Source organism: Lepidochelys olivacea, assembly GCF_965140295.1.
Source record: "Lepidochelys olivacea isolate rLepOli2 genome assembly, chromosome: 8".
In the NCBI taxonomy this organism is placed as follows: domain Eukaryota; kingdom Metazoa; phylum Chordata; order Testudines; family Cheloniidae; genus Lepidochelys; species Lepidochelys olivacea.
This window is the reverse complement of record NC_140418.1, coordinates 91,322,042-91,333,885: the sequence shown is the minus strand read 5'-3', so window position 1 is coordinate 91,333,885 and position 11,844 is coordinate 91,322,042. Positions and strand designations below refer to the sequence as shown.

Genomic DNA, 11,844 nt, shown 5'->3' with positions numbered 1-11,844 from the left:
TCCATCAATACAATAAGTCAGGGACAGCTCATTAGTTTTGAATATCAAAGAAAATCATGCTAAGAAAGTTGTAGTGCAAAGCAAGCTTCTTTCTAAACCAATGGTTCCTAACCGGTGAGGCCCACAAGGGGATCATGATTCCTTTCTGGAGCAGGTACAGCGGTTCCAGTTCCATCTCATCTCAGTTGCCACTAAAGTGATGAAAAAACAGAGCGGAACTCTGAGCTTCTACCCTGCCTCTGTCTTTGGTCCCAAAGAGACTAGGAGAAGGTGGTGTTTACCAGGGCCAGCTCCAGGCACCAGCGAAGGAAGCAGGTGCCTGGGGCGGCTAATAGAAAGGGGCAGCACTCCGTCCGTCATCGGGGCGGCACGTCCGGGTCTTCAGCGGCGGGCCCTGCAGTCCCTCTCTTCCTCTTCGGCGGCAGCTCAACCAGGCTTGGGGGTTTTTTCGTATTTTTTTTTCTTCGCTGCTTGGGGCAGCAAAAAAGGTGGAGCCGGCCCTGCTGTTGATGCTGGAGCAGTGGGACTGGAGCAGCTCTCCTTTGGAGTGGCGGGGAGAAGATCTGAAACCAAAATTGCATTGGCCTCTTCTGCAGCCTATGTAAGGCAAGTGAAGTATAGAGCATCTCCCTTAACTTTTAATCTTGTTTTTGTCACAGGTTTACTATTGTTCTTGCGCGCTAATATAAAAAAGTAACATACACTTATATTATGTTTTCTATCAACAGATTTTAAATATTTACTTGCTGGTATTGCATAATTTAGCACTCCTGGAGCTGGGAAGTTGTTTGTATGGAAGTTCATGCTATTACAATGCTAAAAGTATAAACTTCCTCTATGACTTTTGTGTGAAGTTTGCTATATGCAAGATGTTTCCTCCAATCTCTCTTCTACAGAAATATAACTTGGTGCATTGGCTCTCAACCTTTCCAAACTACTGTACCCCTTTCAGGAGTCTGATTTGTCTTGCATAACCCCAACTATCATCTCACTTTAAAACTACTTGCTTACAAAATCAGACATAAAGATACAAAAGTGTCACAGCACGCTATTACTGACAAATTGCTTACTTTCTCATGTTTACCATATAAATTATAAAATAAATCAATTGGAATATAAATACTGTACTTACATTTCAGTGTATCATAAATAAAGCAGTATAAACAAGACATTGTCTGTATGAAATTTTAGTTTGTACTGATTTCACCTCTTGTAACCTATCCCTGGTTGAGAACCACTGACTTATAGTGTATGTGAAGCAAACTAATCCACGTATATTGTTATTTATGGTTGCCTGCTGTAATTATTTTGTAATCAAAGCCTTGTTTTGCATGATCTGACAGATGCACAAAGCAGAAAATAAATATTTTCATTCTCATAACCTGGATGCCCTAGGGATTAACAGTGTATATCTAGATGGCATGTTGTGTGTCCTATCAAATCAAGACATAGTTATTAGATTTCATTGTAGGGAGGTGCAGGCAACTAATGTCAGGCGAGGGAAGAGTCATTTTATTTGATACATCAAGCAACTCTTTGTTCTTATATTGGTAAATTCTGGCCACCCTAGCTGCTCTAAACTCCATATGCAAGACCATACACTAACAGACAAGTACCCTAATCTGTCTTTGTATCTGAAAATAAAAACAAAGATTCAACTTTAAAAATATATTTTCAAATTAGGTTATAAACCATGAAGGGCAGGGACCTTGTTTTCCTCTCTTTGTACAGTGCCTACCACAGTGGACCCCCCCACTCCTGATTGGGCCTTTGACAGCTTAGTTCAAATAGCAAATAACAATAGATAAGACTACAATCCTATTTTGAATAAACATTTTATCATTTTTTCTGGCAGACAAGCACATGCAGCATAAATTACTTCCAGTCCTTCCTCTTCTCTTTCTTGAGCTAAAAAAGGACAATAGAGAATTGTATGCTGCAGGTGCAACAGTAAAATAGAAGCTTGCTCTTTTATAACATTTTTGATCAGTATCTCTCAAAGCTCTTTGCAAAGGAGGTTGCCACCATTACCCCCATTTTACCGATAGAGAAACTGAGGCAGAGAAAGGCAGTGACTTGTCCTACCAACCTGCAGTGGTAGTGGTAGGCGAGAATGGAACCCAGGACCTGTGTTTGCTCTCCACTAGGTGTATGGTACTTTCATGCTTCATGTGATGCAGCATTTCTCTTGTGTGATTGTAACAAATATGTATCTAGAGAGAACCTGGAGATCTTTTGCTCTAAAACAGCTCCAATAACATGAGACAAGTAAAATATCTATGGACTATATACTAGCACTGAGTCTCATTTCCCTACATAGGTCAGCTGATATGGTCATATGTTTGTAAGGAGATCTAAATTTCTACGATTCTATGAAATGTCAGAACTGGAAGGGACATCAATAAGTCATCTAGTCCAGTCCCCTGCACTGAAGCAGGACTAAGTGTTATCTAGAACATCCCAGACAGGTATTTGTCTAACTTGTCCTTTAAAACCTTCAATGACAGAGATTCCACAGCCTCCCTAGGTAATTTGTTCCAGTTCTAAACTACCCTTATAGTCACAAAGTTTTTCCTAATGTCAAACCCAGGGGTCGGCAACCTTTCAAAGATGAAGAGCCATTTTTTTTGTTTTTGTCTTTGACCAAAATATTTCAAGAGCCGCATCACACACAAAGTATTGGGGTGCAGGAGGGGCTGAGGGGTGTGGGCAGGAGTTTGGGTGCAGGAGGGAGCTCCAGGCTGGTGCAGAGCGTTGGGGTGCAAGGAGAGGGTGCAGGGTCTGTAAGGGAGTTTGGGTGCAGGAGGGGGTTCTGACCTGGCTCCTGCATGCCGTGGCCCCATGCCGCTCCTGGATGCTGCCTGCTGCTGGCACATCTCTGCATGCCCCTTGGAGGGAGGAGGGCAGCGGGTCTCCGTGTGCTGCCCACAAGCATTGCCCCCACAGCTCCCATTGGCCAGTTCCCAGAATTGAACACAATACTCTAGCTAAGGCCTTATCAGTGCAGAGGAGAGTGAAAGAATTACTTCTCATGCCTTGCTTACAATACTCTTGCTAATACATCCCAGAATGATGGTCACTTTTGGCAACAATATTATATTGTTGACTCATATTTACTTTGTGATACATTATAGCCCCCAGATCCTTATCTGAAGTACTCCTTCCTTGGCAGTCATTTCCCATTTTGAATTTGTGCAATTGATTTCTCCTTCCTAAGTGTAGTACTTTGCAATGTTGTTATTGAATTTCATCCTATTTATTTCAGACCATTTCTCCAGTTTGTGAAGATCATTGTGCATTCTAATCCTGCATGGTGTTTTCTCCAATCCACAGGGCTTGCAGTATTGTTCACAAACTTGATATTGTTCAAAAACTTGTTAAGTGTACTTTCTATGCCATTATCAATTAAGATATTATATAGAATCAGATACAGGATAGATCCCTGCTCTCTTGAGTATTCTTTTCCAACCAGTTGTGCACTCACCTTATAGTAGTTTTGTCTAGGCTCTATTTCTCTAGTTTATTTATGAGAAGATCACGTGAGACAGCATAAAAAGCCTCACTGAAGTCAAGATATATCACATCTACTGCTTCTCCCCATCCACAAGGCTTGTTACCTGTCACAGAAGGACATTAGATTTGTTTGACATGATTTGTCCTTGACAAATCCATATTGACCGTTACTTATCTTATTTTCCTCTAGGTGCTTACAAATTGACTGTTGATTATTTGCTCCATTATCTTTCTGGGTACTGACGGTAAGCTGACAGGTCTATAACTTCCTGGGTTGTCCTTATTCCCCTTTTTGTAGATAGGTACTTTATTTGTCCTTTCCCAGTCCTCTGGGATCTCTCCCATCCTCCACGAGTTCTCAAAGATAATCACTTATGGATCAGAGATCTCTTCAGACAGTTCTTTAAGCATTCTAGGATGTATATCATGAGGCCCTGCCGACCGTAGGACATTTAACTCATCTAATTAATTCTTAATTTGTTCTTTTGCTATTTTACCCTCAGATTCTACCCCATTTACATTGATGTTCACTATGTTAGTTGTCCAATCACTGCTAACTTTTCTGGAGAAAACTGAAACAAAAAAGGCGTTTAACATTTTGGCCATTGCTGCATTTTCTGTTATTGTCTTTCCCTCCTCGTTGAGTAATCAGCCTACCTTGTTCTTCCTCTTGCTTCCAATGTATTCGTAAAATGTTTTCTTGCTACCCTTTAAGTCCCTAGCTAGTATAGTCTCCAGTTTTTGCCTTGGCCTTTCTAATTTTGTCCCTAAAGGCTTGTGGGTTTTTTAAAAATATATATTCATCCATTGTAATTCAACCTCATTTCCACTTTTTGTATGACACTTCCCCGAGTTTCAGGTCTCTGAAGATTTTCACTTCCTATCTTTTACCCAGAAGAAGGGAGTAGTGCAAAGAGAGGGCATGTAATGTATTCTTTATGCACCCAAACCTGCCCCTAGTGGAATGGGAACACAAGGAATGCAGGAATCTATTACTTATATAGTATCTTTAGAAGAATTGCCAATCCCATAAGTTCAAAAATCTTAAGTCAGATGCCCAAAAATCATGAGATTGGGCCAAAAATGGCAAACAATTTTTAAAATATTCTATTGTTTATTGTCCTGTTTTTCTATTTTTTGAACTTCCTCTGCACCCCTTCCCTCTCCCCTGCTCATGAGTTTTACAGTGTCACCACGTCTCCCAAACTTTATAGAGTAAGGTGATTTTTGGCCCCTGCTGCAAGAGCTCTTACTAGAGGACGCAGTTGACATCAAATGACAAAGATTTGTGTGAAAATGCCATCTGATGGTGCAGAACTTCCAGCTTCTCCTCAAATGTTTACTAATTCTGTGTTCCACTGCCTAGCCCAGCAATTAATTCTGCCCCACCATTCATCTGCACCTTGCCCCTCAACACATCTCTACTCCTTCTGCAATTGTGAGGGCTTTTCACCCCTGCTTCCAGGATTGGGCTGGCAGCTGCAGCAGGGGCCTTTTCTCTCCCAGACTTGATGTTGCACTGGTGGAAAGGAAAAACAGACTGACCTATTTTTTGGAGGGGTAACAAAAAAAAAAAAAAATGAGAACTACCTTGAACTGATGGACATTTTCTGCTGCCTCCTCCCTGGCTGTGAAAATGTTATGGGCTGCTCCCTCTCCCGCATGCAACATCTCTTCTCTGGAGGAAAGGAGTACTTGTGGCACCTTAGAGACTAACCAATTTATTTGAGCATGAGCTTTCGTGAGCTACAGCTCACTTCATTGGATGCGATGAAGTGACCTGTGCTCACGAAAGCTCATGCTCAAATAAATTGGTTAGTCTCTAAGGTGCCACAAGTACTCCTTTTCTTTTTGCGAATACAGACTAACACGGCTGTTACTCTGAAACTTCTCTGGAGGGAATACTAGCTTCCCCTGCAGCAGTTCTGATTGGGAGGCAGTGGTGCTTAGTGGATAGGGCACTAGACTTGGACTCAGGAGCCTTACGGCCAAGTCCAGGCTTTGCCATGCACCTGCTAGGTAACCTTAGGCAAGCCATTTCACTGTCCAGTGCCTGGGTTTCCCCACGTATCAAATGGGGGGAAACGATACTTACCCTCCTGTGTAAAGAGCTTCGAGCGCTTTCTGATGAATATGCAAGAGCTAGGCACTATTACGATTGGCTGCTCCTCCCCAGGAGACAGGTACGTAGGGAAGGCAGCCAAGCAGAGGAGATATTCCCCCGGGCCAGTGCTGCAAATCAAGCTTCTGGAGTTATTGCTAGTCTGGCTCCAGCGACTAGTCTGGCTCCAGTTGCATTAGTGGCGATTACACCTGACACGTGCTGACGCCGCTCTGGTGCTTTTAACATGCAAATGAGCCGCCCCCGTCTCCAAAAGGGGCGGTGCCAGCGACGCGGAGCAAAAGTGTTGTAACCGCAGCCGAGCACGAGGCCGGGGGCGGGGAACACAGCTATCCCAGGGAACACGGCTCCCGGCATACCGCGCGCGCTGTTTCTCCCCGCCGGGAGCAGGGCATGCTGGGACTTGTAGTCGCTGGCGTGTCCAGCGCGGTTGACGGCGTCCCGTGACCGGCGGCCGGAAATGGAGGCCAGCAGGTTCCGGACTCTGGAGCGCGCTAACGGGTCCTGCTTCGCCTCCTGAGCCGTACGGCGGCCGCGAGGGGCCAGCCGGCGCGCGGTGGCGGGGTGAGCGGCTCCCTTTTCCCGCCCGCCCGCTGGGGCGGAGGGAGCGTCCGGGTCCTGCCCGCAGGCTGGAGGGGGCGAGCGTGGCTCCTGCGGGCCCCTATGGGGTCGGGACAGCGGGAGGGGGCGGAGCGAGCGCCCCTCGGGGGACCGGGAGAGCCAGCGCTGGGGGAGCCTGACTGTCCCTGGCGGTGTCACCGGGAGGCTGGCTGGGCGCCCCGGGGTGCATGGCTCGGTGCCTTGGGGAGGGTGGCTTTGGTTCCCCCAGTGAGGTGGGCGAGGGATGTTTAGTGAGAGGCCTGTGTCTTCCTGTCTGCTTCAGTTTTGGCGCCTGGGGGGCAGGTTAAGATCTTAACAGGCTTTTCCATCCCGGGAGACCACCCTCCCCAAGGGAAGGGGCGCAAAGAGACTGCCCTGGGTGAGGCCGTGCTTGGTGGTGGTGTCATTATGCCAGCAGGAGGGCGCGGCATAGAGCGGCTACATGGGAAACCTGTCAGCGGCGCCGCTGTGCTGCTGTAAGGTCTGTAGTTTAGACGGAGCCTTGGTGCAGTACGCCCATTCTACAAGGGCTGCAAACTTTGGTGTTCTTTAAACAATTCTGTATAGTTGATGGCTTAGGCCTCACCAGAGAGAGCTGCTCACTTGCTGTTGATGAGTGAGCAAGCAAAGTTTTCAATACCTGCAAGAACAACGAGGAGTCCGATGGCACCTTAAGGACTAACAGATTTATTTGGGCATAAGCTTTTGTGGGTAAAAAAACACTTCTTCAGTTATGCCCAAAGAAACCTTAGTCTTTTAGGGGCTACCGGGAGACTTGTTTTTATGGATACAGACTAACACGGCTACCCCCTAATACTTAATACCTTCAAGGGTTTTAAAAAAATTAACAGTATGCGTACGTTGATATTTCATTATTGTACTATTCATCCATCTCTTCCCCTTCTCCACTCTTTATCGTTCAAAGCAAGCACCTGTAAACTTTGTTCATAAAGTGCACGTGTATCTATGATGCCTTCTAAGTACCTAGGCAGTTATATTTTGTAGTACAAAATAAAGTTGTGAATAGCTCTTTATGCTTAAGAGCATAAAAAAATGCAGCGTGACACCCTTCATGCTTTCAACAGTCCGATACTAACATTCAAAAGCCTTCAGAGCAAACAAATCCCAGAAGAATCAGTATCTTTCTTCTCTCCAAGAAGTTACTAACAAGGGTAGTTTGCAGAACTGGCACTAATTTCTGCCAATTTAAGTACCAAAGAATAATCTGAAACAGTTCCTAAAGGTCTGCTTGTCAAAAGCTTTTATTCAGCAGTAAATCCTGAATGGGTAAAATGTTCTATCTTTGTCTGAGAAAAAAACTTGTTCTCTTCACCTGCCCTTCAAGGATACTGTTTTGAAATACCCTTTACATTTATCAGAGTGTAATTTATTGACTGTCTGAATGTGTGGTTTTTGTTAGAAAAGTGACTATAAAAATGATATTTTGGCATTCCATATTTAGTCTCTGTCAGTGACTTCCATATGAATTTTGAACACTGTCATTACTGCAAGTGCAATCTCTTCTGAAAAACAAACTGGGTTCTTTTTTCTTCTCACATCACCAATAATAAAGATCCTGGAATCCAGAATTTCTCTAGCGATCTTACTGGTGATGCATAAAGCAGAGTAGATTAGAGCTTGCTCTTCTGTCGCTAAATTAGTTAGTTAATAAATTAGGCTGTTAGTAAAAAGTCAGCAAAAACTTTCCACAGTACCTAGGAGCCTGATAACACTCAGAGAATTTTGTGTGTATGGTGTCTTCTGGCACTTTGTACTGTAGGATTATATTAATAATGTTTCTTATTAGACAACTTCTCAAAATTATAATAAACCTTTCGTAGAGAACAGAAGCTCTAGGTTTTAGAGGGGGCTTGCAGCAAGCAGTGTCTGTTGGGTCTGATTCTCTTCTCATACTGACCTTTTATTGCTATAACTCCACTGATTTCAGTAGAGTTACTCCTGATTCCTATCAGCATGAGAATTGAATAGCCCAGTGTGTTTTCTCCCAAAGTGAAACATTTGACTCTTCGAACTTGGTATTCTTTTCAATACTATACTAAAGACAGGAGGATTTCTAGGAAAGAAATGTATGAGGGTAAAAAGAAAAGTGTACCAGTGTGGCTAGCATCTTTTAGGGGAAAACAAGATTTATGTTTCTCTTCAGAATACTTTTAGAATTTCTTTCAATCCCGAGGTTAAGCAGAGAGAGCTTTTATAACTATAGAGGCCATTGGTTGCCATAAATGACCGTCCTTGATTGATCCTATGAGAGCAATAACAGAATCACGAAGAAGCTAATCTCTAGCTCCCTCAGATAATCACAACTATTATCCCTGTTACCTGTCCACACAAAGTCTCTTCTTTTCTTTCCTTCTTAATTTTCCTCCAAAACACACACACACAATCTAAAGGACCCGATTAATAAAGGAAAGGATGTTGAGTTGTCACTCTTTATGAAGCTTTGTTTTCTGTGTTTCTGTTAGTAAAATAGTCGTTAATTTATTTTATTTCTTGGTTTATGTGACTGAACAAAAAGAAAACTAATACCAGAATTGCTCCTTTCTGTGGGGAAGAAAAAAACTTAGAAGAGGATGTTTGACAAGTTTCCACCCAAATCATTCCGTGGATGGGGACGAAGAGAATAACATGACAGTGTTTACACTCTTGTGCCATAGGCTGCATTTTCACTCCCAACTGTACAGAGCTCTGGAGACACAATGCCTTGTAACTTCTCACTGGTTCTGGGGAACTTGACATCTCTTCTCCATCCTTAACTCTGATGGAGTTATGTCAGTGATATGCTGCCAGGACTTTTCTTGGTGCTGGCTGCCAAGAGTTAAACGTGTCTTCCCCAAGGTGGAGGGAGTAAGGTAATACAGCCTCGTCCCATGCATTTCTGTTCCGATCCTGCCCCCAATGGAGAGCCTCTCGTGTGAAGGGGAGTTTTGGCTTTCGATTTCCAAACTTTTAAAGGAAAGAAAGTGTAATTAATGTCCGTGATGGAGTTGCCCACATCTCAAGCCATTTAATTATAATAGTAAGCCCTCTTGTTTGATAAAACGCTGAGTGAATTATTCTACTTGGCTACAAAGAGGGCAATGACTATAATGATCTACCTATAATGCCAAGATCCATTTTCGAGGCTAGAAAAGTTTGGTCTTGTAGCAGGGACTCTTAATTCGTTCAGCCTTTTGTTAAAACTTTTGGTCTACTTAACATGGGCAAGAAAATGCTCCTCAACCAAGTATTTTAACGTAAATGTATTTCTGGTGAAAGGTGCCAGCTTGACAACTATAGAAACTGAAGTCCTCTATTTATTGGTAAAGCATGTGCAATTTAGGCAGTTGTATTGTTCAAAGCAACCTTTCTTGTTAAGTGGCACTGATGGACAGACTACCAAGGGAGTTCTGTTCAGTTCTCTCAGACTTCTTCGGAGAAGAAAAAAACCAGGTGAGGGTAGTATGCCGCTTTTATGTATTATAAAGAAATGGGGCATTAGAAGCTGCAGCACAAACTGATTCAGCTTTCAAACATGTTAGTAAGTATGCACTGCATTTCGCATTGTTTGATTATTCCAGGAATCAGTTTCCCTTTCTTGACAACTTGTAAGTAGCTTTTTAAAACATTAAGTGAATTAGTTTGCAAGGTAATCGCTGCTCCCACTATTTTATGTATTCGGTCTAGTTATGTTGCTAAAATGATCACCTTCTAGCAACATAACTAGACCGAATACATAAAATATATGTATGAAAACCCTTTTTGTCTTTTGTACAAAACAAGATAAAAGTAGAAGGGAAACTGCAATTAGCCTGTACATGTAATTAGAGGTGATGTAAAGTACACTATAAAAGATCTCTAGAAAATATTGATAAAATAAATACTGTTGCAAAATAAATTTAATTTTATAATCTTCTATAACAAATTGTTTCTGTACAAAATAGTCTCAGTTCTCTTACACATAAAACCTGTTTTCAGTAACTATTTTCTTCCTTTTCCTCCACAAGCTCAACATCTTCCTCTTTGTCTTCCGTCCCACTTCTCTCCCCACTCCAGCACCACCTCCTCATCAAAACACACACACACTCTGCATTGGAAAGGTCTGGTTTATATCTGAAACCAACACTGCAGTGTCCTTTTTTTAAAAGTTATTTTTATATTATTTTTATGTGCTCATAATCCTAGATGTGAGCAAAATAAACTTATAAAACTCTCTAATATAGGGATTCAAGCATTCCGCTCTAACTACAAATTGAAACTTGAGTGTGAGGTTACATACACTAGTGTGGTCTATGTGGTCTAGATCAGTTTCTGGAACAGAGAACCGATGGAGGGCATATTTTATTTAGCTTTGTACAGTAGTTTTATTGTATATTTCGAATTAAATGCTTTTATTACACATTCATAGAACATATGATTGTTTTTCAGTCCCTGGAAGTGGAGGATTCTGAAAGTTTATTATTGTTTCTGGTCATATTAGGTTTAAGTACCTAAGCATGCTGGTGATACTATACAATGTATACTCTATGCCCATAGTTATGTTTATTTTTTGTTTTTGCAGTGACAAATTCATGTCCTGCAAGACAGTGATGGCTTTTTCTCTAGAATTTGAATATGGAGGCCACAGGGACAGATGAAGTGGAAAAGCTAAAATCCAAGTTCATGTCTGCATGGCACAATATGAAATACAGTAAGTGAAACAGTGGATAAAATCCTGACTCCATTGAAGTCAATAGTTTTGCCATTGACTTCAGTGGGGAGCCAAGATTTCAAACAGTAAGTATATTTGTATACATCTATTAATCAGAAATGTAACTTGGACTTTGAAACCAATTTGTTCTTCAACAATAAACTAAATAATCTGGGAAAACAAACTCATTTAGATATTCTCTTTCACTTTAAATATTTTAAGGATTTATTTTTTCAGTGACTGACTTAGGTCAGAAAAACAGATTGGCATTAAGCACAGATGACATGACAGTTTTGCATAGGATCTTAAACAGAGAAGTTGTAAAATCAGGCTATAGGAATGTCTACACTTGTGAGTTAGAGTGCATTAAAGCAGTCCAGTGCTCCCTAACTCACAACGCATCCACGCTGGCAAGGCATGTAGAGCACCCTGACTCCGCGGCTGGAGCGCTCCTGGTAATCCATCTTCATGATTGGCATAACGCTTGGTGCACCATGGCTGGAGCGCCGCAGTACCAGTGTGGATACCCTGGTCTGTTAATGCGCTCTGATCAGCCTCCAGAACTGTCCCACAATGCCTGTTCTAGCCAGTCTGGTCGTCACTTTGAACTCTACTGCCCTGCCCTCAGATGATGAATCATCAGACCTGCCCTTTAAATTCTCTGGGAATTTTGAAAATACCCTTCCTGTTTGCTCAGCAAGGCATGGAGTGCTCTCAGTGCATCTTTCCAGGTGACCATGCCTCCACGCACCAGGCGATCTCTGGTATGGAGCAATGGCAAGGTGCTGGACCTCATCAGTGTTTGTGGGGAGGAAGCTGTCCAGTCCCATCTGCGCTCCAGCCGTAGGAATTACGATACCTTCAGACAGATATCAACGGACATGATGGAAAGGGGCCATGACAGGGATGCACTGCAGTGCAG

At 42.6% G+C, this 11,844-nt stretch overlaps 1 protein-coding gene across 5 annotated transcripts in view; it reads left to right on the top strand.

The window, feature by feature from the left end:
• Positions 1 to 6,075: 6,075 nt before the first annotated feature.
• Positions 6,076 to 11,844, top strand: part of ATG4C (autophagy related 4C cysteine peptidase) — a 38,801-nt gene continuing 33,032 nt past the window's right edge. For all 5 annotated transcript variants that reach the window (XM_084637129.1, XM_084637126.1, XM_084637127.1 and 2 more), the window contains exons 1-2: positions 6,076 to 6,199; positions 10,794 to 10,922. In XM_084637129.1, coding sequence (XP_084493255.1) covers positions 10,847 to 10,922 — 76 coding nt within the window. In that variant the 5' untranslated portion in view covers positions 6,076 to 6,199; positions 10,794 to 10,846. The remainder of the gene's footprint in view (positions 6,200 to 10,793; positions 10,923 to 11,844) is intronic.